At 39.6% G+C, this 24,534-nt stretch overlaps 1 protein-coding gene across 2 annotated transcripts in view; it reads left to right on the plus strand.

Annotated features, from left to right (window-relative positions):
* LRRC69 (leucine rich repeat containing 69) overlaps positions 1 to 24,534 on the plus strand; it is a 36,063-nt gene that overhangs the window by 4,895 nt on the left and 6,634 nt on the right. For both annotated transcript variants that reach the window (XM_072999111.2, XM_020813791.3), the window contains exons 2-7: positions 4,909 to 5,035; positions 7,741 to 7,813; positions 12,377 to 12,572; positions 13,563 to 13,634; positions 19,000 to 19,101; positions 22,956 to 23,135. In XM_072999111.2, the coding sequence (XP_072855212.2) occupies positions 4,909 to 5,035; positions 7,741 to 7,813; positions 12,377 to 12,572; positions 13,563 to 13,634; positions 19,000 to 19,101; positions 22,956 to 23,135 (750 nt within the window). The remainder of the gene's footprint in view (positions 1 to 4,908; positions 5,036 to 7,740; positions 7,814 to 12,376; positions 12,573 to 13,562; positions 13,635 to 18,999; positions 19,102 to 22,955; positions 23,136 to 24,534) is intronic.

The raw sequence follows: 24,534 nt of genomic DNA on the forward strand, positions 1-24,534 counted from the left end.
TAGTGCTGCACCCAGCGTTCCATCTGCAGTGCGTGGTCCTGGATGGTCACACCTGTAGCAGACTTCAAGGGAGCAGATTTCTTCTGTATTGGACCTACAGCCTGCTTGATAACATCATACATTCCTTTGATGTTACCTGTGTCTGCTGCTATCTGTATCTGAGAGAAGAGCTGAAGCCAATAATAGTTGGAACATCTCCTGCAGCCTGTTGTACTTTGCTACAAGCAAGTCGAAGAGCCTGCAAGTTGTACTCACTAGGACAGGCTTTGTATGCTGCTAGAGCTCTCCTCTTATCCTTGATGACTGGCATCAACTCCTCAGAATGGGATTCGAACCAGTCTGCCATCTTTTTGGTCTTCTTGCCAAATGTGGACAAGGCAGTGTTATAAACAGCGTTCTTGAAATGTTCCCATCATTCAGGTGCATTTGTATCAGCCAAGCCTGGAAGGGCTTCCTCAAGCACTTGGGCAAATTCCTTCTTTGATCACGAGTCTTGCTAATGTCAAGGTCTGGTCTTCCTTCCTTTTTCATGTGATACAATCTCTTTGTTCGCAGTTTGTACACACCAGGGAATGATCAGTATCACAATCAGCATTCTGGTAACTGCATGTGATTGTAATACTAGGAAGGCTAAAATATCTAGTGAGGATCAAATCGAGCTGATGCCAATGCTTGGATCTTGGATGTCTCCAGGGAACTCTGTGTTGAAGTTTCTTATTAAAGAATGTGTTGCTAACACAGAGACCATAACAACAGCAAAACTCCAGCAAGCGTGGCCATTTTCATTCATCTTCCAAATGCCCAAACAGCCTAGACAAGTGGGCCAAGAATTATGATCAACACCAACTCTAGCATTAAAGTCTCCAAGAATGAACAGTGCCTCTCTCTCAGGGATTTTTTTTTTATAGTAGCTACCCAATCATCGTAGAATATGTATTTGACTTCTGTTGTGGACGACAGCGTTGGTGCATATGCACTAACTAATGAGGGTGACCGGTTCAGCTGATGAGTGGAGCTGCAGAGACAGGATTCTTTCACTCCCCATAGTAGGTGGAACAATGGATCTCAGCAGAGTATTTCTGACCACAAAGCCAACACAGTGTCCCCTGGTCTCATGCAATGGTTTTCCCTGCCAGAAGAATGAGAAGTTTTTTTTCTTTGGCAGATCCCATGTCTGGCAATCTGGTCTCTTGCAGGGCAACAATGTCCTTCTGCAGTCTGCTCAGTTCCATGTCGAAGACAGCTGTCTTGCATGTGTCATCTATTTCCTGCATGTCGTCAGAAAAGCCAGGGGTCATTGTCCGAACATTCCAGGTGCCCAACTTTAGGGCAGAAGTTTTCTTATGATTGTTGCATGGTGCAGGGTTATTGATCTGTTTGTTGGTTTTCACCCCAAACCCCACGCACCCTGTGAAGTTAACAGACCATGGTGAGGAGCACCCTACTGGCTGGGGACTGCTCAGTTTAAGGCGGGTAGTAGCTCCCTAGTGAGGTGCAATGACCTCTCCCACCATCGGAACTAGCCCCTGGCATCATGCTGTATGCCAATCAAGCAAAGACTTATAACTGGTAACTGCTACTTCCCGTGTTGTTTCAGCGCTGTATGCGAAGCTGGAGTGTCCTCTCCAGAGCACAAAGCCTGAGTAAAATAATATGGAGGATAGGCTGTTACCCAAGCAGCAAATCCCTCCTCTCCACGTCGCTGAAATAGTCCAATGGAAAGGCAAGAGCCAATACAACTGGTTCCAGTGACATCGCAAGAGTTGCCAGAATGACATGAACTGCCTTTGAGACTCTGGCTCCTGATTTTGCCTCGAGGTTAACTCCTGAAGCCTTTTCCATCCGTGGATATAGCCACAAGGCAGTGGAAGTTTGAAATCGGAGTTTTCCTTCTCCTAAATGGGCTGCCTTCCAAGGCTGATGAACCCCACCTATCCAGCCTCCTCCCTGATAGTGCAGAGATTAGAACACAGGCCTCCAGCTGCTGGACCTTGTCTTCCAAGAGGACCACCAGCTGACACTTAGAGCATTTCTACCCAGGCACCTCATTGGCAAAAAACAGATATGCCACAGGTGTTACAAATGCAACAGATCCTGCACTCTCCATCTCAACTGATTGGTCAGTGAATTTAAAAAGAGAGGAAGTCTGATCCTACCCCTAAAACTTTCCTGCACCACAGGTGTATGTAATCCTATTTGGCTTTCCTGTTTACTGGATTAGAGTCAGAAATAGAATCAGAGACAATGCGGTCAGGGAGAACAAAGGTCAGCCTAGAAGAAAATACCTCACCAAATAAAATGTCCTCCCAAACACAGCTCACCTCCTGCCTCAGCTCCTCTTCAGGAAAATGGCTTAGGGCTTCTGCTCGCAGGCATTTAAAGCCAAAACCCCACCCCCTCTGACCATGTGCTCAGGGAGAACAAAGGTCAACCTAGAAGAAAATAACCTAGATAACTGGATGCTACAAATTAACTATTCTCCAACACTGCTAAAGCGGAAGTTGCTTGCAGGAGTGCAAATATGTCTTTAAAGCAAAATTTGCCAGAAACAAAGTCTCAGATATCCTTATCGCCCAGGACAGAAGAACCACAGCCTAAAGAAAAAGCTCCAGGTAGATATTCTTTAAGGCCCTTAAACTGTTCAGCCTTTTGTTTCTGTCCATGGAGTTTTCTTGACAAAGATACTGGAGTGGGTCATCTCATGAGAAAAGAAGACTCCCTGGAAAAGACCGTGATGTTGGGAAAATGTGAAGGCAAGAAGAGAAGGGGACAACAGAGGACAAGATGGATGGACAGTGTCATCGAAGCTACCAACATGAATTTGGCCAAACTCTGGGAGGCAGTGGAATATAGGAGGGCTTGGCATGCTCTGGTCCATGGGGTCACGAAGAGTCGGACACAACTTGACAACCAAACAACAACAAAATTATCCTTTGGGGGAACAGCATGTCTTCCTAGCTACCTCTCTCTTTCTCAGCTAAATTTAGAATCACAGTCCCTTTTTAAGATTTCCCACCCACTGGGGTGAACTAAATAGTCCATAAAGGTTACACAAGCTCTGGACACACCAAAAGTAGGCCGTTAGAAAGGCCAAAAGGCAATCTAGTTGTACCAGCTCTCCACTGAAGCTTATCATAGGCAGAAAGGAGGCGAATGCCAGAAAACTGCTTGCAGAGAAAATAGCAAAACTGCATTCTATACCTCAGGGCTCCGTGTAACCTGATAGAAAACATGTTCATAATGTTAAGTATGCTCAGCCATATCCTAAACAAAACTGATAAACCCAACATTTCCAAGAAAATTTCACAGTATGGAAAATCCTGTTCTGTAGTTGGATTTCAATTTAAATCTTAAATCCCAATGTAGCAGCCAAACCTCAAATTGATGAATATTTGACAGGATGCACTAATCCTTTTCTTGATTTCCTCTAATCCAGAGGTTTCCAGATTGGGGGGGGGGGTTGCTGTGTTCTTGGATTACAATTGCCAGAAACTTTGACAATTGGCTTTATTAGCTTGGGCAGGGGTCTCAAACTCAATTTACCTGGGGGCCACTGGAGTCTGGATGAGGCTGGGCCACAGCAGATTTTCCGCCAAGTGGAGCAAGAGCCTGGGGAAGCCGCCCAGGAGTTTCCTTAGCCCGGCTGGGGTTCTGAGGAGGAGGAGGAGGAGGAGGAGGAGGAGGAGGAGGGGTGCACGAGCCCTCGTCGCCAGCCACAACCCCCTCCAGCTCCTTCTGCACTACCACCACCAGCAGCAGGTGCAGGATGAAGAATCAGAGAAGGAAGGGAGCGCCGGCGACTGCCTAGCAGGGGGGAGGAGGGCACGGCACAATTTTTTTAAAAAAACCCTCACAGAATTGCCTTGCCAAAGGAGAAAAGCCCCCACTGGTACCCACAGAATTAAACAGAACGGGGTGGGCCCCCCACAGGTGCACGCACGCACGCGCGCGCACACACACAGAGGTCCGGCAACCTTCCTCTAAGGGCCCCCCTCAAAAAAAGACGCACTCAGCAGCAGCAGCTACCCCCACCACGACAGAGGAGCAAACTTTGCGAGGCGAACCCAGGCAGCCTCAAGAGCCGAGGCAGCTGAAGCAGGAAAATGAAGAGGAGGAAGAAGCACCGCTGGGCGCTGAGGCGGCTGCTGGCCGGACTAGTGCTGGGGGTTCCAAGAGAGAAAGAGAGCTGGAGAGCTGCTTCCCTGGAAGAGGCGGCGGCAGCAGGTGCTGTTGGCAGCTTGGAGGCGCTCTTTGAGGACAAGCTCCACTCTCAGGCATCGCTCGGCAGTGGCTCGGGTGCTTGGGGGAAAGGGCTGGCAGCGCACCTCGCTCACCAGCTCTTCCCCAAGATAGCACCTCTTGCACCCTCCATCTGGAACTGCAGCCGACAGAGGCACTGTCTTAGGACAGCTGGCGAGTGAGGTGAAGCTTTTTTTGACTCTTGACAGCAGAGGATGTGTGGGCACCGGGGGCAGGCAAGTTGGGGGCCACAAACTATCATCTGGTGGGCCGCAAATGGCCCCTGGGCTGCATGTTTGAGACCCCTGAGCTAGGGCTTGTGGGAGTCAGTCCAAGTAAATAAGGTAGATCATGTTTGGGAGCTACTGCTACAGTCCATTAAAACAGGTTTGTCTCGTATAACCCATCTGAAAACTGAAGAAGGGCAAGACTTTAAGCAGCAGCAATAATCTAATACTGTATGCATAACTTTATGAAGACGATGTTTTAAATCCTGCATGTCATTTTTTGTTCCACCATCATGGAATATATTTTCAGTTTTAAAATAGTGTTTCGTGGTCTTGCATGTTTAAATAGGACATAATACCTAGGACATATAATATCTAAAGATGTTTTCAATTGTTACAGCAGAAATGATGCATAATTGTTTAATTAAATATCTGATTATAGCTGAAGGTTCTAAATTTGGGAAATAATGACTTCGAGGAAGTTCCAGAGCAGTTGAAATACCTGGTATCTCTGCAGAAGCTTCATTTGTTTGGAAATAAGATCACCAGAATATCACCATTAATTTTTGGTAAGGTCATATAACATCCTACTTAGTATAAAATATTGCACTTAAAACAAATATTTGTAGCTTCAATCTGTACTTATTTACTAAAAAACCAAGCCCCACTGCATTCTCTAAGATTATAACCAAGTAAATGTGCATGGGATGTTAGTCTCACTCAAAAAATTAGTCACATCATTAAAAAATACATTTGAATGGAACAGTATGCTTGATTTTTATGATATATGCCATTTCCTAATGTCAGAGAATAAGAAGGTGATTGCCTTCTATGAATTTAATATGAATTTAAAAATAAAATGTTAAATATTATCTCTGACCAATCAAGGGTACTTTTTAGTCTCTCAGATTATAGTTAAATAATATTTTATTGGTTTATGTAATGGATTAGGTGATTTAACTTAGAGCATAGTCACATTAAGAAAAAAACTGTATTTGAAAAGTGACTACATGACACACACAGAAGCTCAGATTTTTGCCCCAGGATGTGTGTGGTTTTTTGTTTTGTTTTTTGGTTGGAAAATGGGGTATTTTATTCAGCAGCAAGTAGGTCATTTAATTTAACTCATCTGTGAATTCTTTTGGGATATGAGAACACCGGGCAATTCAGCACAGTATGAGGGAGGCAAATGGGAGAGCATGAGGTACAGGGTCAGAGACAAGAGATGGGTGAGAAGTATAGCCTAAGTGAAGATTGAAGAGCTGTCTTTGCAGGGGGAAAAAATCATGGATCTCAGGCACAGATCTTCATGGATCCACATGATCATCCCCAAACATCCATTCATAGGCACCATCTCTGCCCACAGGTTAGGCAGTGGTTTGAAGATGATCCTACATAAAGCTCTGTGAGGATCTGTGCCTTGGATCAATGTTTTTGCACCACTGGAAAGCCATGAAAGGAAGGGCCTATTCTGTGGTGTAGTGTGTGTACAAATGGGACCTATGACTTAACAGTGGTTTGGGGCAGATCTCTTGTTAAAATCATGTGGGTCCATGAGGATCCATGCCTTGGATCAGAGTTTTTGCACCAGTGTAAAGCCATGCACTCAGAGACCCATGATTTCTGTGGTGTAGTCTGTGAGTATAGATGGGACCTATGATCTGAAAGTGGTTTGGGGCAGATCAAGTCTCCCAAAGTTCCTTCCTTGCCTCCATTCACAATCCATCCTGGGTTGATGTTCTTTGGAGTTGAAAAGGGCCAGAATGTTTTCAGGAGCCATTCACTGGCTTCTTTCTCCTTCCAGTCCCTAGCAGCTCTCTCTTTCTCTGCGTGCCTCTTTTCCTAAATGCTGCTTCTCTGTGCCTCCCAGGGAATAGCTGGAGCATTCTTAAAGAAACAGAAGCAGCCAAGCTTTCCAAAGGGACAAGCAGCTTTGCCAGCAGAAACTCCCTCTCCCTCTCCCTCACCAAAGCAGCAGCAACAATTGGCCAGTGCAAGGGCGGGTAGGTGCAGGTCAAAGACTGAATTGGCATTATTTTTAAAGCCCATATTTTCCCCTCAACTGATATACAACAAAGCTTAAAAATGGATTAAAGTTTTCCCCAAGAGGATGCACACCCAAATATCATGTGACTACCACATGACTTTAACCCAGTTTCAAAAACTCTGATCCAATTCCTGATTCATTTTCAAAGTGTAACCACGCTCTTTGTTCTAAGAACTATGCATATCTACATTTTGACAAAAATCTAAGGATTTCTTATGTTTCTGGCCAATGCCTATATCACGGCCAGGTTGTTCAGCGACCTATGACTCCCTATAATGAAATCCAAGCTTTTTCTCTATGCTCCTTTTTTCTAGGTGGCATTATTTCCACATGTATCTATAGAGAGAATGTTTGACAACATGAGATGTTCTTTCATCCAAACAGCCTTGCATAGGAAGGGAATATTATCAATCAATACCGGGTTCACCTTGGTCTTGGAGCTCATTGTGGGCTTCTTTTTGACTCCTATTTGAAATTAATTCAATATTTACATATATAGTTGAATTAATATCTACATTATATATTCTGGACATTTTAAACGAGTATAACTATTAAATTATTAAATTAGGGGATGTGGTGGCACTGTGGGTTAAACTGCGGAAGCCTCAGTGCTGCAAGGTCAGAAGATCTGCAGTTGTAAGATCGAATCCACACGACGGAGGGAGCCCCCGTCGCTTGTCCCAGCTCCTGCCAACCTAGCAATTTGAAAGCATGCAAAATGCAAAAATGTGAGTAGATAAATAGGTACCACCTCGGTGTGAAGGTAAACACCATTCCATGTCTAGTCACGCTGGCCACGTGACCACAGAGGATTGTCTGTGGACAAACACTAGCTGTATGGGTTGGAAACAGAGATGAGCACTGCCACATAGAGTCAGACACGACTGGACAAATTGTCAAGGGGAAGCTTTACCTTTAACTATTAAATTGCTTATAAGGACATGGCCTTATGAAACACAGTGATGCATGAAATAACTTTGCAAAAATTATGAAGTCTATAGAAAGAGATAAAATATCTTATTCAGAGCAACTAAGAAAGATGGATGTTGAAATACATTTGAATATTTCGGTTTCATTAATTACCTTAATAAATACTGTATATGAAATACATGTTTCAAGTGAATAATCATATCCTTTAGAAACAAGACAGACTCATTTGAAGTGTAGTTTTATTCTTTAAATATTCTCTATCTAATATATCATATATGTACCTGTCTTTTTTTATAGATGGCTTGCAGAATTTAGTTCTCCTCAATCTGAACAACAATCAGCTCAGTCATCTTCCTCCTGAGATTCATAGGTAATTTTGGTTACTGTAGGTTGAAGTTTCATCTGAGTTGGCTAAATGGTATAAATAGGTTTCCATAACTCATTTTGTTTGGTACAAAATACAGTATTTGTTCATATTTATCTAGAGAAAGACTGCATGCTAGCCATTTCTTTTACAACTGTCAGTTAATTCTGAAACTGTTGGCTGGGTGCCAACTCCAACAACAGATATGGCGTTTGCCTCTCCAGAAGCTTGGACTCAGTGTTTCGCTATTGAAGCTACAAGAGTTAGTGAAAAAAAACCTTGGAGCCCAAGATAACAAGTTAAACAGAGTCTCTTATCAGGCAACTGCAAATCCTCCCTTTTAATAAGCAGAATAAAGACAAGAAGAGTTTAGGAAAAACACAGAGAGAGTTTGATAAGAAACCTATGGGATTATATATTCAGGTTTCATATATCAGCATAGATCATACATATATGTTGTTTAGTCATGAAGTCGTGTCCGACTCTTCATGACCTCATGGACCAGAGCAAACCAGGCCCTCCTGTCTTCTACTGCCTCCTGGAGTTGGGTCAAATTCATTCTGGTAGCTTCAGTGACACTGTCCAGCCAACACATCCTCTGTCATCCCCTTCTCCTCATGTCTTCACACTTTCCCAACATCAGGGGCTTTTCCAGGGAGTCTTCTCTTCTCATGAGATAGCCAAAGAATTGGAGACTCAACAGCTTCAGGATCTGTCCTTCCAATGAGCACTCAGGGTTGATTTCTTTTAGAATGGATAGATTTGTTCTTCTTGCAGTCCAGGGGACTCTCAAGAGTCTCCTCCAGCACCGCAGTTCAAAAGCATAAATTCTTTGGTGGTCAGCCTTCTTTATGGTACAGCTGGAAAAACCATATCTTTGACTATGTGGACCTTGATTCTGTCTTGGTTTGTCATCGTTTTCCTCCCAAGAAGCAGGCGTCTTTTAATTTCGGGGCTGCTGTCACCATCTGCAGTGACAATGGAGCCCAAGAAGGTAAAATCTGTCATTGCCTCCATATCTTCCCCTTCGATTTGCCAGTAGGTGATGGGGCCAGTGGCCATGATCTTCGTATTTTTGATGCTGAGCTTCAGACAGTTTGTGTGTTTTTTTTGCACTCTCCTCTTTCACCCGCATTAAGAGGTTCTTTATTTCCTCCTCACTTTCTGCCATCAGAGTGGTATCATCTGCATATCGGAGGTTGTTGATATTTCTTCCAGCAATCTTAATTACAGTTTGGGATTTCTCCAGTCCCGCCTTTTGCATGATATATTCTGCATATATATTAAATAAGCAGGGAGACAATATACAGCCTTGTCATAATCCTTTCCCAATTTTCAACCAATCAGTTGTCCCATATCCACTTCTAACTGTTGCTTCCTATCCCACATTTAGATTTCTCAGGAGATAGATAAGGTGGTCAGGCACTCCCATTTCTTTAAGAACTTGCCATTGTTTGTTGTGGTCCACACAGTCAAAGGCCTTTGCGTAGTCAATGAAGCAGAAGTAGATGTTTTTCTGGAACTCTCTGGCTTTCTCTATAATCCAGTGCGTGTTAGCAATTTGGTCTCTAGTTCATCTGCCCCTTCGAAATCCAGCTTTTACTTCTGGGAGTTCTCAGTCCACATACTGCTGAAGCCTACTTTGGAGGATTTTGAGCATAACTTTGCTAGCGTGTAAAATGAGTGCAATTGTACGTTGGAGCATTCTTTGGCACTGCCCTTCTTTGGGATTGGGATGTAGACTGATCTCTTCCAATCCTCTGGCCACTGCTGAGTTTTCCAAACTTGCTGGCATATTGAGTGTAGCACCTTAACAGCATCATATTTTAAGATTCTAAATAGTTCAACTGGAATGCCATCACCTCCACTGGCCTTGTTGTTAGCCATGCTTTCCAAGGCCCACTTGATTTCACTCTCTAGGATGTCTGGCTCAACGTCAGCAGCCACACTCTCTGGGTTGTCTGGGACATCTAGATCTTCCTGGTATAATTCCTCTGTGTAGTCCTGCCACCTCTTCTTGATGTCTGTAAGGTCCCTACCATTTTTGTCCTTTATCACGTCCCTCTTTGCACAGAATGATAAAGGACAATACATGGCATTCTATATATATATATATGTACAGTGGTGCCTCGCACAACGAGTGCCTCACACAACGATAAATTCACACAACGATGGCTTTTTCTGAAAAATTTGCCGCCTCACACAACGATGTTTCCTATGGGGAATTTTTGCACAACAATGTCCCTTTTCGCTCCTGTAAAAGTGCCTTAAACTGTTTGAAACCTGTTTTAAATGCTTGGCATCGATAGTCCAGCTTGTGAAACGTAAGCAAACTTAATTTGGTGTTGTTCTGAGGCGTCGTTAATTTTTGGTGAATTTTTCTCTCTCTCTCATTGAGAAGCATTGGACGGTCCCTCCAATGGCTTTCAATGGAGAATAAAAAAATTCACCAAAAATTAATGACGCCTCAGAACAACACCAAATTAAGTTTGCATACGTTTCACAAGCTGGACTATCGATGCCAAGCATTTAAAACAGGTTTCAAACAGTTTAAGGCACTTTTACAGGAGCGAAAAGGGACATCGGAAAGGGCTCTTTGATTTCCGTTTTCCCTGCTTTTGAAGCTCTTTCCGATGTCCCTTTTCGCTCCTGTAAAAGTGCCTTAAACTGTTTGAAACCTATTTTAAATGCTTGGCATCGATAGTCCAGCTTGTGAAACATATGCAAACTTAATTTGGTGTTGTTCTGAGGCGTCGTTAATTTTTGGTGAATTGTTTTATTCTCCATTGAAAGCCATTGAACGGTCCGTCCAATGGCTTTCAATGGAGAATAAAACAATTCACCAAAAATTAACGAAGACTCAGAACAACACCAAATTAAGTTTGCTTAGGTTTCGGGAGGTGGGCTAACGATTGCAAGCATTTAAAACAGGTTTCAAACAGTTTAAGACACTTTTACAGGAGCGAAAAGGGACTTCGCAAACCCATTCAAATGCATTGAGTCGGCTTCAATACATTTGAATGGGGGATACATTGCTTCACACAATGATGCTTCCTATGGGGATTTTCGCTCAAGGACGGCAATCCGTTCCAACTGGAACGGATTAACCGGTTTTCAATACATTCCTATGGGAAATGGTGTTTCACAGAATGATGTTTTCACAGAACGGTGTTTTTTTTTTTGAACCAATTAACATCGTTGTGTGAGGCACCACTATATGTTTATATGTGTATATATGTATATATGTATGTATATGTATATACAGTATATATGTATGTATATATATGTATATATTATATCCTTAGCTTGTGCATAAATCACTTAGAGCAACACAGACATTCAAAGAAGAAAAACCACCAGACTCACAACTGAGTGGCAAAGTGCTGTTCTCATTCTTCTGCTTATATAGTGAGAGCAGGTTATCACAGTATAGACCATGCAGCTGAACATGGTTAACAAGCACTACCCACGCTTGTTCCTGCTGCATCTCATTAGTCAACCATTTCACCTTGTCTTTTACAGACATGACTTTACATTTGTCATCCATTTTATGTTCCCTCTACAATATTAAATTTAACCCTTTGTTCACATCTTTGGAACAAATCCTGACAGAAACACTGTAAATTGTTATCCTGTCCATATACTTTGAAGATGCATAATTTTCATTTATATGAGTATTTATAACTGTGGCCAGTTCTTCAGCAAATGGCCAATTTTCTGATGACATACCTCACTATAGTTTGCTAGAGCAGTTGTTTTATCATGACCATATTTGAAGCTTTGCTAGCTTGGTTGAAATATGCTGGAGCTTGTACTGGCATAGCCTTAAAAAGCCAAGGTTTGCCTCAAGGCCATGATGAGACATCAAAAGAGGACTTTATGGAGGATCCTGTCCATATAATGGACCCCAAAGACTTCAGTTTTTGGTCTTATTCTAGACCTCAAACATTTCAGTCTGTAAGCTACAGAAAAATAGAACTCAACTCTTTAGCTGTCTAGTGTACTTAAGTTTTGCCTGAGGCTCATCAGCTATGCCAGATGCTGCTTTTTTCCTGCTCAAATCAATATTCAACTGTAGAATAATTATCATACTATGTTCATGTACAGGGATGCAAAATTGGTTCACACAGAGGCCTCAATCTTATTTTATTTATTTATTTATTTACAATATTTTTTAGCCGCACCATTGCCAGTGGCTTCTGGGCGGCAGTATAGTTTGTACACAAAGTTGTACAGCTGTTTGTACACAAAGTTTGAGGACTTTTCACCCCTTACTTAGTTTAGGCCCCTACCTTTCAGGAAAGAAGGAGTCCAAAGAGAAAAATCAGCCCTGCTTTGTGTATGATATAAACTAACTTCATAGCCCATCAGCCTTTTAATTGTTCTTAGCAGTCTTAAATTACAGGGTTGCCTCCGTCTTGCAATAAAAACACCCAGATAAAAACTATTGAATGAATATATTTGGATACAGTCTAGGCGATTATTCACAAATATTTGATAAATACACAAAAACAATAAAGTGAAAAAGACTTGGAGGCCATTATAGTGAATGCTTTATTCCTTTTATAGACTTGAAAATCTTGAATGTGTGAGTTTGGACAACAACAAATTGAAAAATATTCCCAAAGAACTCTGCTTTCTCCAAAAGCTGTGTGAACTCCGCTTGTCCCACAATTCCATCTTAGCACTCCCCGAAGAAATAAAATACCTGACAAAACTCAAGATCCTGATTTTGTCAAGAAATAAAATAGAAGAGCTCCCTGATGTGAGTGGATTTAATGTACTTTGGAAAAATATATCTTGAGACAATTGAGTTGTCATATATTATCCCTAACAGGATATATTTTTTAAAAATGATTCAGTAATCATATCTTTTGCACATTGGCGATAAAGATATTAATGGGCTATATAGGCACTAACAAATAATAAAAGTAATCTTTTATAAAATACTAAGTGCTGCTTCCTTATGTGAGCAGTTTGTTTGCATGAGTAATATAGCATAAGAAAGTGGAGTCAGGTTGCTTTCAGATGAGGTGTTTTCTGTGCAATTGTGCTGGGCATCCACAGAACATTATGAAAGTTTTAGCTATCATTGCCTTCCATTTGAACCCTTCCCATATTTTCTCATGCGCCCTTCTATCTTCCCCCCCCCCCTTTTTAACCAGAAAAATATTTTAAGGAAGAAAATACAGAAAGGCTGCTGAATGTTAGCAATAAGGGCCCTCTGTATGGAGCACCCTCAAACTCTAAATGTGTCTCAAGCAGCTCTGTTTTACAGTTTGTCTCTGTATCTTAATTTCTGATTGATTCTTTAACATCTGGGGATCTGAAATTAGACTATATAAAAAGGAGGTAAACTACTCTATTTTTGTATTAAAAACAGAATGTCACATAGTTTTGTGTCCTTAAGTTGTGTCTGCATTATGGTGAACCTAATATGGTTTTCAAAGTATGTGAGATGTTCAGTGCTCCCTAGGGGTTCCTGGATGAGATGGATTGTCTAGATCAGTGGTTTCCAACATTGGGGCTCCAGATGTTCTCAGAAATCCTGGCCAGCACAGCTGGTGGTGAAAGCTTTGGGGAGTTTTAGCCCATAAACACCTGGGGAACCAAGGTTGGGAACTGCTGCTCTAGATCTATTTCAATTTGCCATTAGGCCTAGTTATGGGATGGAGATAGCTTTGGTCACCTTGGTGCACGTCATTAATCTACTTTTTAAAAAACTTTTTAACTGTTTTTTATCACTTTTAACTAGGGACTTTGTAAACTGAAACGGCTTAAAGTTCTGGATGTAGCAGGAAACAACATTCAGATCTTTCCCACAGGAGTGAGTATGAATATTAATAATTTCCTTCAGTGGAATAATCAGTTAGTTGGAAAAATGGGTAATATGAATTTCAGAAATATTGAGTCAAATATATATGCACAAATTATTATTGTATTAATTAAAGAGATATCAGTGAGCTGGACTCTTGACATTTATCTATTTAAAAAAAAAATAAGGTCAAGGCAGCTAAATGTGTATTTTAGTACATGAATGCAATGCTATCCGCAGTCACCTGAGGGCAGCACAATGTTTCTCAGATAGTTTGTCTTAAAAATATAGACCAAAAAAATCCCAAAGAAACAACTTTCTACAAGATGCTAGCTTTGTTGTATCTGGTGCATCAGTATTGAGGTTTATCTAAGGAACAGACTACACTCACAAAATTATTCCCTGTTGCGAATATATTACACTACAGATGTAATTGCTATAAGTAAAATGGTGCTTCCTTCACACACACAAAAAGATGACATAAACTTGTGAACATGGGTGTCCACATGTCTATATCCATGTTATTAGAAACATGAGTTTAACACCATGCATTTGCTATGTACTACAAATAGCTGCACTTACATATTAATGGCTTGGATTCCTGAAGGCTGTTCCAGAAGGAGCATTTGATCTCCTTTAAATACTAAATTTAGACATGGGGACTAATATAAAAACAAATCAGGATATTGGTTAAATATTCCTGATTCGTAAAACATTCATTGCATCATATTCTTGGGGTCCAGAGACCCCAACAAATATAAAGCAACAACTATAACCCTTTTACATTTGTCCCTTTGTTCCCTTTCTGTTTATGCCCCCAAAGATCAGCTGTTCCTTGGGGGCATACGCAGAGAGGGGTTTTCTCTTTGGGCAGCTGGGGGGATGGCTTGGTTCCCCTTTCCTCCTCTTCCTATGTCCACGTGGCATAACAAGAGAAGGGAAGAGGAGGGATCAAAGAGGTATCAAAGGGTTCGCCTGAGCGATTGCATTGATCTCTGCTTTCCCTCTTCTTGTTAAGCTCCACAGGTGTTAGCAAGTGGAAGGGAAAGGGGATCAAAGCACTGTGTGATTGCTTTGGTCCCTGCTTTCTCTCTTCTTGCTAAGCCCCATGGGGCATAGCAAGAAGAGGGAAAGAAAAAAAACTGACGAATGACTAATTGATTTGTTGTTTGTCAGGTCACTGGGGGGCAATTTGTGGTTCATGGGTCATCACACATGATGACCCACGAACCAAGGCGGCGCTTCGTCCCATCTCTAACCAGATTGCACACTAGTATAATTGGTATTTTCTTGATATCGCTACTAAGATCTTATCTCACTTCATACATTGCTTTACACACCCCATGAGGTAGTGATAATAGGGCCAGAAAAGTGGATACCTGACGTTCTGTATCCAGCTGTGCCTTTTAAAGGACTTTTGTAATCAAGCTAAAGTTAAACACTATTAAATCCTGTTGATTTAACTGAAGAATCTAGCACATGGTCAAATCTTCCCCCCTGAAATCAAGGGGCTCTAAGTGTTTAAATGTGGCTGGATTGTGTTACGTATTAATAAGTACCTGCTAAATTCATTTTCATGAACATCCAATTGTTAGTTTTTATTTGGAACCTGTGCTAGCTATAGATCTCAAGATTTCCAAACTTACTGGTCTGTTGTTCACTATATTTTATGAGAATGAAATCATCTTTTGAGGTTTCTCGTAAAGGAGATTTTTGGATTACACCTCTGGGATTCTGTCATAGATATAATTAAAAAGAGTATTATAATAGACTGATCTGTTTTTATGGTGATGGCTACAAACGATGTGACCCCGAATATAATTGCTTGTTCACTCTTTGTGCCCAGAAGGTATGAACAATTTAATTTTACAAAATCTCAGGATTTTATTGATGGAAAATTATAAGAGATTTGACAGATATACCAGCTGCACAGAATCCTGAGCATAAAGTGTACATACCCTAATACAGGTGTTCAGAAAACTTCTGGTAGTTTTTAAATATAATATCAGCAGATGGCTATGTATATACTTTGCTGATTTCATATGCTGTATTAATCAGTGTATCTACAATGATGATGCACCTAATAGTCATGGAGATAAATTAGGCTAGCTAATTTTAAAAAACTACACAATATTAAAGTAAGCTTTTAGCAGTTCTAAGACAACGGATTTAATACTATATATCATGTTTCCCCCTTATATGAACTTGTGTTATATTTATTGGTGGAAAATATTCACAGACCAGAATGTGTGAAAAGGATTGTTACACAAGGAATAAGTACCATTTATTTCAATAACATAGTTTCAGGGGGATTTTCTTTAAACCATGAAGCAAAAATGTGTTCTTGGATAGTTCTCCAGCCAATAGCACAGGGTATAAGATTCCTTTGGTAACTATGGGGATTAATTAAAACTATATGAATTCATGTTATTCCAGAGCTGAAAATGGTGCAGGGACAGGGCCTCATTCCCATTGCACACAATGGACTGCCAGAAAAGTCTTGTTGCCAAAACTCCCACTCCATTTTCTCCTGCTTGTGGAATGGCAGATTGTGGTGGGAGAAGGCTAATATTCTACATGAAGGTAGCCTTTGGCTTTGTTTCCACAAACATCTAACAATTGAAAGAAAAATAATTACTCATTTAAGCTACCAGCTTTCATTTGAAATAATTACCTATTTAAGCTACCAGCTTGCATTTGAAAAGGTGCAAGTTGAGAATGAAATACATGTGGAAAAAATAATACCATTACACAATGATGGAATAACATGTTCTATTCTCAATATATTGTTTTAGTAATCTAAATATTCCAACATAAATATTGAGAGCTGAAAGGTCCTCCTTGCCACTAAAATTATCCTGATGCATAATAATATTTGTGTTTGAGGATTCTGAGAATTATTCTTGTAAACATTCAGACCAAACCTTGAAAAACCATGCAGTCCTGTCCTATGAATATTTCTTTAGAAGGACCAAACTACATGTTACATTAAATATGTGTCTTGCCCTTGCCCTTTTAAAAAATAGAGCATTGTATTTATTGCTAGGACATTTTAGTCTGACCTTTTTATTGATTTTGCTGTGGAATTAAGAATTTGCTTGGCTATTAACCATTGGACAGTCCTCATTATCTGTTTGAATATTTCACCCACCCCTTCACGGATTGCTGCCTTGTCGTTGTGAAGGGGCTTGAGTAATTCAGAGAAGCTATGGGCTATGCCGTGCACAGACACCCAAGATGGGCAGGTCATAGTGGAGAGGTCTGACTAAACGCAATCCATCTGGAGCAGGAACTGGCAAGCCACTCCAGTATCTTTGCCAAGAAAACTCCATGGACAGAAAAAAAAGGCTAAAAGATATGATGCTGGAAGATGAGCCCCTCAGGTCAGAAGGCGTCCAACATGCTACGGAGGAAAAGTGGAAAACAAGGACAAGTAGCTCCAGAGCTAATGAAGTAGTTGGGCCAAAGCCGAAAGGACACTCAACTGCGGGTCTGCGTGGAAATGAAAGCAAAGTTTGATGCTGCAAAGAAAAATACTAAATAGGAACCTGGAATGTAAGGTCTATGAACCTTGGTAAGCTGGAGGTGGTCAAACAGGAGAACCCTGGGAGGCAGTGGAAGACAGGAGGTGTGCTCTGGTCCATGGGGTCACGAAGAATCAGACACAACTTAACAGCTGAACAACAACAAGTATTACTTATTGCATATAATGCAGTTGTTACTAATTTCTCCTAAAAATAACATTGCAATGACTTACAACATTACTTGCTGCACCGAAGAATTATACCAGAAAGATCTGGATGTTCTGGACAACCCAGATAGTGTGCAGACATCCTGGAGAGTGAAGTCAAGTGGGCCTTAGAAAGCATGGCTAACAACAAGGCCAGTGGAGGTGATGGCATTCCAGTTGAACTATTTAAAATCTTAAAAGATGACGCTGTTAAGGTGCTACATTCAATATGCCAGCAAGTTTCGAAAACTCAACAGTGGCCAGAGGATTGGACAAGATCAGTCTACATCCCAATCCCAAAGAAAGGCAGTGCCAAAGAATGCTCCAACTACAGTACAATTGCACTCATTTCACATGCTAGCAAGGTTATGCTCAAAATCCTACAAGGTAGGCTTCAGCAGTATGTGGACTGAGAACTCCTAGAAGCAGAAGCTGGATTTCGAAGGGGCAGAGGAACTCGAGACCAAATTGCTATGGATTATGGAGAAAGCCAGAGAGTTCCAGAAAAACATCTACTTCTGCTTCATTGACTACGCAAAGGCCTTTGACTGTGTGGACCACAGCAAACTATGGCAAGTTCTTAAATAAATGGAAGTGCCTGACCACCTTATCTATCTCCTGAGAAATCTAAATGTGGGACAGTAAGCAACAGTTAGAACTGGATATGGGACAACTGATTGGTTGAAAATTGGGAAAGAAGTACGACAAGGCTGTATATTGTCTCCCTGCTTATTTAATATATATGCAGAATACATCATGCGAAAGGCTGGACTGGAGAAATCCCAAACTGGAATTAAGATTGCCGGAAACAAATGTCAACAATCTCAGATATGCAGATGATACCACTCTGATGGCAGAAAGTCAGGAGGAAATAAAGAACCTCTTAATGCGGGTGAAAGAGGAGAGTGCAAAAAATGGTCTGAAGCTCAACATAAAAAAAAAACTAAGATCATGGCCACTGGTCCCATCACCTCCTGGCAAATAGAATTGGAAGATATGGAGGCAGTGACAGATTTTACTTTCTTGGGCTCCATGATCACTGCAGATGCTGTCAGCAGCAACGAAATTAGCCCAAAGTAGTCCAGTGGCAAGAACAAGCATATTTCTTGGGTCATTTTAAATCTCAGACAGTGTTTAGAATATTTACAGTTGTGCATGTGAGAATTGTACAAAATGCCTTCATTGTGGGTCTAGAGTTATCTGGAGTGTGATATATCACTAGACCCATTTGTGTATATGTGTATGTATGTTTGTGTGTGTGTGTTTGTGTGTAGACATACACACACAGCTTTAGTGAGGAGAAATTAGAATTAACTAGACTTAGGAAATATATAAGAATTGTACTTTTTATTTTTCTTTATTATCTCATTTTACTTTTATTGTACTTCATGCTTTGTGGCTGTGTCTTGGGTAGAAAGAAGTCCATAGATTTCTTTAGCCATGGAGCATTTTTGCATAGTGGAATTTTTATTCGGGACAGAAAATACTTCACAACTCACACAGTGCAAGGCTATTGTTTTCTTCAGTCCTGTACATTAAGGATAAAAACAATGACAAATAGTTAGAATCAGACCTTCTAAACATTTTATTGTAAACGTTGATCTTTGTTGTTCTTGTATTAAACATTTCTTTATGTTATTGAAACAGATGGAGGAACTTGAACTTGAGGAACTTTATTGTGAAGATAATCCGTTGCTTGAGAGGATTCCAGTTAGTGCTGTGCAAGAGGAAGACATTTTGACTCTGAAGGTTACTATTTATTTATTTATTTATTTATTTATTTATTTATTTATTTATTTATTTATTCATTCATTCATTCATTCATTCATTCATTCATTCATTCATTCATTCATTCATTCATTCATTATTTAATTCCACCCCATAGTGCTTGGAGCATTCTCTGGACAGGTTACAAAATAATCACAGAAGGAATACTTTGCCCACACCCACCCAGCAATTTGGGTGTTCATTTTATCAACCTCAGAAGGATAAAAGGCTGAGTCAACTTTGAGCTGGTTACCTTAACCTATCGGGTCATGAGCAGAGACTTGACTGCACCAATGGGTTTGCTCATTAAAGAAGTATATTTTCTTCTTGTAATTGCAGTTTTAAAATGCTTTTTTTTAAAAAAAAGATCAAACTAATTTGAATTCTTTCAATTCAGCCAATTGTAAACAACCTTTCTGTAGTTTGATGGATTTGGCTAATATTATTAAAGTGATCGGTGGAGGTTTAAACTAAACTAAATAACTTAAAAATGAATGTAGCAGATTTTTAGAAACAGGATGCAAAGTTTGTCGGGCTTGCACCTGATCAAATAAATCATACAGCTAAATCCAACTTAAAGTTCTAGCTAGAAAGGTCTCTTTGAACAAATAGGACTTTTAAAGTGAATTGATTATCATGTTTCTTTTCTTTTGTTCATGTCAGAAGCACCAATTAATAAATAAATTATGATGTTGATTCAGGAGGTCTGTCATGGTTGGCCCTTACATTTGAATTGACACTTTAAGTTGGCTATTCCTATGAGTTTTGGTTGATTCGTGTTATATTATGCATGCTTATAGCTCAGGAGACATTATTTCAGGATGAAAGATTATGTGAGAGAAAATGGAACAGCTCTTAATATAGACCTCACAATGTGTTGTCTTTATACAGGTACATATGTATTCTTTACATACATGCCATATTTACAAATGCAGATATATTTTAAAATCTGCTATCCAATTGTTAAATAAGTTTTTAAAATCAATTAAAATTAATTTGACAGTTACAAGTTTTAAAAATCAGTTAACCTACCTTATTAATTGTTGTATGCTAATGATTTGGTAATCTGCTATTAGTCACTTTTAAAGCATTTTCAGAACCCTCAGAGATGCTCTAATAAATTCATTCAATAGATAACCTTTCCCACTCTTACACTTTTTTATTTTTTTTTCAAAATGTCTATGTTTGTTGTTAAAAACCTGTCATGTTCTTTTAAAACCTAGAAGTACCATGTTATTTTAAATGATGGGTTTCAGCCTAAGGATTAAGAATGTTCTGGAATATTTCCACTAAGGATAATGGGAACCATTTTTTAAACTAATTTAACCATTCTTCTTGAAGCCCTAACTCCATCTGTACCTCTACTTGTTCTGGAACATTAAGGGAAGTTTTCATATGATGTTGGAGTAGCATGGCAGGCTCTGGGGAAAAAGAAGAATCAATAAAAATTGACTTACTTCCATTCATTAGCAGGAGCCTCCACTCAGCCTTACACAAATGAAATAAGATGTTTATTCTTTATAGTCAAATGAAAAAAAAAATGGTATTAAAATGATTTGTAAGTCAACAACACCTAAATTATGTAAATGTAAAATGATTTTGCACCATTTAAATAATTTTGCCCCTGGTGCCAAAATTTTGTAGTATTCTGTACCTTTACCAAACAGTAGCCCAAATCTAATGTCAGCCTCAACTAGAATTGACCCGTTAATTAAACTTATTATGTGTTGAATTACCAACTTCCTGTTGGTTCAGTAGGCCTGCTTTTGTTGAATCTAGGCCAGTACCTTTGTTGTTCTAAATAAATTCCCTTTTCTCTTTTAATGAGCCATTTTGTGTCATCAAAGAATGGTTCAATAACATGGTGGTGGAGCACATGGTCTGCATACAGAAGACCCGGACATCCATCCTTGATGTCTCTCAACAGAGATTTTTAAAAATCGCCTGGAAACCCTGGAGACCTGCTGACATTTAGTGGCCAAAATTCTGTTGCTTGGCATACTAAATCATGCTACAGTAGGCCTACTGAATCAGTGGAAAACTACCGAGTCCTCCATATGTTCCATTAATTCAAATTGGCCTAATCTAATGGCAACTTTAGCTTAGTAAATCAGTTAGACTAGGCCCACTTATATCAATAGGAACCTACAGAGTAGTTGATTCAGTAGATCCCCATTCATTGATTTGATGCGCCTACTCTGGTGTAATTTACTACACTATGCAACAGTACTTTGGCCACTGTCAATAATTCTGCAATAAATAATTTTCTACTCATTTTAAGGTAGCTTCCTGCATTTTTTTATTTTGTTTGAAGTAGTGATTTTACAATGAGTAATACATCTTCTAAAGCAAATTTGTTTTTCTAAACCCTATCAGAAATATTTCATTTTTAAATCTAACTCAACATAATATTTCCAAATTCTACAAAATAATCTCCTTGTGGCAGAGCCTTCATATATCTATATGCAAAGAGCTTAATGAACCATCCATAGTTACAAAATAAGTAGGAAGCCTGGAAAAATGAGAATTTAAAAGTATGGACACTTTCTAAGGATATATTCTGGGGAAAAATGCCAGGGACATGTGTGAGAAGACAGTGGCTGCCCTCCCAGTTCTAGCTATTTAAATATTAATTTAAAATAAGAGTTATGCATTGCTTGAATTTCATAAGGACTTTATTGAATCTTGTCTGTATATATACAAGTAGCTTTATATCTTTACATCATCTAGGAAGACAAAGAATCTTGCACTGATTGTATTTCAGTGTAATGAAGATCAACGGTATGGTAATTTTCTGTCTCTTCTTCTGAGATTGCTCTCAGATTGTGTCCATGTACCTGTAACAGAAATTCAAAGGACTGTTTCATTTACAGTACCTCCTAAAACTAGAGATGGGCAAAAATCTCATTTTGGAGCTTCATGCTGGTTTATTGGTGCAGCATCACAGGTGCTGCACATTCTCTTCCTTCATCCCGCAGGCAGCTCCCCCATTTACCAGTTGGCGTGCACTGCTTTTTCCTCTTCACGTGATTGAAGTGTGTACTTCCCTCCTTTGCCTCCTCTGGCACCTGCCCACTTGAAGGCAGCGCTGCAGGAATCACTGCCTCACTTCCTCATTTGAGCAGGCGGCTTTTGGAGGAGATGGAGGAGGGAAGCCTACACTCCTGCTGCAACTGGACAATTGTGCAAAGAGGAGGAGAAAAGCAGCATGTGCTAGCTGGTCACTGGGGGAACCGTACCCTTCCACCATAGGCTGGGACAGTGGGGAAAGGGAACACACGGCACTGTGGTACCACACTGATGAACCAGCACAAACCTCCAAATTGAGGTTCATGCTCATCTCTACCTAAGACCCAATTTCACCATTTTCCCAGCATCTTCTCCACCCTTTATTTATCATCTCTAACTCTGAACTTTTCACAATCTCTATTTGTAAGAACCATCTGCTGGTCTAGGGTTGATATACAAAGCAGTTGTTTTGTTTTTGTTAACATCTATGGTAAAATAAAATGTTTGTGCTTCAAGCATTCTCAATCTGGTTTCTCAATCTTGTCGAAGTACAGTATAAAATTGACCACAGTGCCTTTGTGCAATATTGTATATTTTGTATTTAATTGAGTCTGAATTTGTGAACCTGTGAACAAAATGGCGTTCAGTTCAGGTTCCTGTGCAACTTAATGTTACAGACCACAAGGCTCCCCTGTAGAAGTGAATATCAAAACAAGGATCCCTACTTGCATAGCCGCCTGCTAAGTATGGTGCTTCGGAAATACTGTTCTGAGGTTCTTTTGGGTCTTGTAAATAATACTGATTATTCTATCTTTTCAATTGCACAGGAGCTAACAGCAAGATTTATTTTCACTCAACTGGAAAACGAAAACATTTATTTACACAGAGCACTAAAGAAGAACTCACAAGCTCAGAATATTCTTTCCCATAAACACAAATGCGCTCAGTGTGGCTGTGCCTTTCTTGGTATGTGGTTAGAATGTGTACATTTTGTGGATGTAAAACAGGTAACTAATTATTATTATTATTATTATTATTATTATTATTATTATTATTATTATTATTATTATTATTATTATTATTATTATTATTATTATTATTATTATTATTATTATTATTATTATTAGCATTAGCATTAGCATTAGCATTAGCATTAGCATTAGCATTAGCATTAGCAGTAGGAGTAGGAGTAGGAGTATTATTATTATTATTATTATTATTATTATTATTAGTAGTAGTAGTATTAGTAGTAGTAGTAGTAGTAGTAGTAGTATGATGATGATGATGATGATGATGATTAGTAGTATCCATATTAGCATTAGCATTACTACTACTACTACTAGTAGTAGTAGTAGTAGTAGTAGTAGTAGTAGAAGAAGAAGAAGAAGAAGAAGAAGAACAACAACAACAACAACAACAACAATAACAACAACAACAACACCAGGCACAGTTAAAATTATAAAACCATTGACTGGTATTATATAACAGATACAAGTTTTAACCAAAAACCTAAGTATATGTTAAATATCGATGCAGTATGTATGCTCTTCTTCTACTACTACTACTAATATTGCCATTTTTGTAGCTCTGCTGGTGTGATTTCTAAGATCTGCAACTGCTAATAGTGCTGTGTGAAATTTCTTAATATTGTTCCCAAAACCCCAATGACTACGAGGACCACTGAAGTGTGTTTCTTCCAAAGGCGAGATTGCCAGGTCTCTGTACTTTGTTACTTTTTCCATTTCTTTATTTTCAACTCTGGCATCCCCTGGAATAGCAATGTCAATCATCTGGATATTTTTTCATTCTATTACTACTATGTCTGGTGTCTGTCCATTTGAATCCGGAAATTCCACAAGATCTTGATTTCCTCATTTTCTGACACCTTCTCTACCTGATGTTCCCATGAGTTTTTGGAGGCCAGCAAAGTTATATTTTTTGCATAATGACCAGTGCACTAACTTTACCAATCTGTCATGTCTAACTTTGTAATCTGTTTCTGCAATCTTTGGATATTTGCAGATGAGATGTGACACAGTTTCATTTTTTTCTTGGCAGAGTCGACATTTGCTGTTAGCACGAACTCCTTGATTCTTAGCTTTCATCATGTTGGTTTGGAGTGCTTGTTCTTGTGCAGCAAAAATCAAGCCTTCAGTTTCTTTCTTAAGAGTCCCCAGTTCTAGCCATGTCCATGTTGAATTATGATCATGCTTTCCATCAATATTTCTCAGGTGTTGTCCATGTAGGGTTTTTTCCCTCAGCTGTTTAAGTTCTTTTAAAATTATTGTTTCTTATATTGATCCTTTGTTTCTGTTGTTTTCAAAATATTTTCCATTTTCACTGCTTTCAGTAATTTTTCTCTGCTTGTACTGATATAATCATTTAGGCTTCTTTTTTCTTTCTCTC

Source organism: Pogona vitticeps, chromosome 4 (assembly GCF_051106095.1).
Source record: "Pogona vitticeps strain Pit_001003342236 chromosome 4, PviZW2.1, whole genome shotgun sequence".
Classification (NCBI taxonomy): Eukaryota; Metazoa; Chordata; class Lepidosauria; order Squamata; family Agamidae; genus Pogona; species Pogona vitticeps.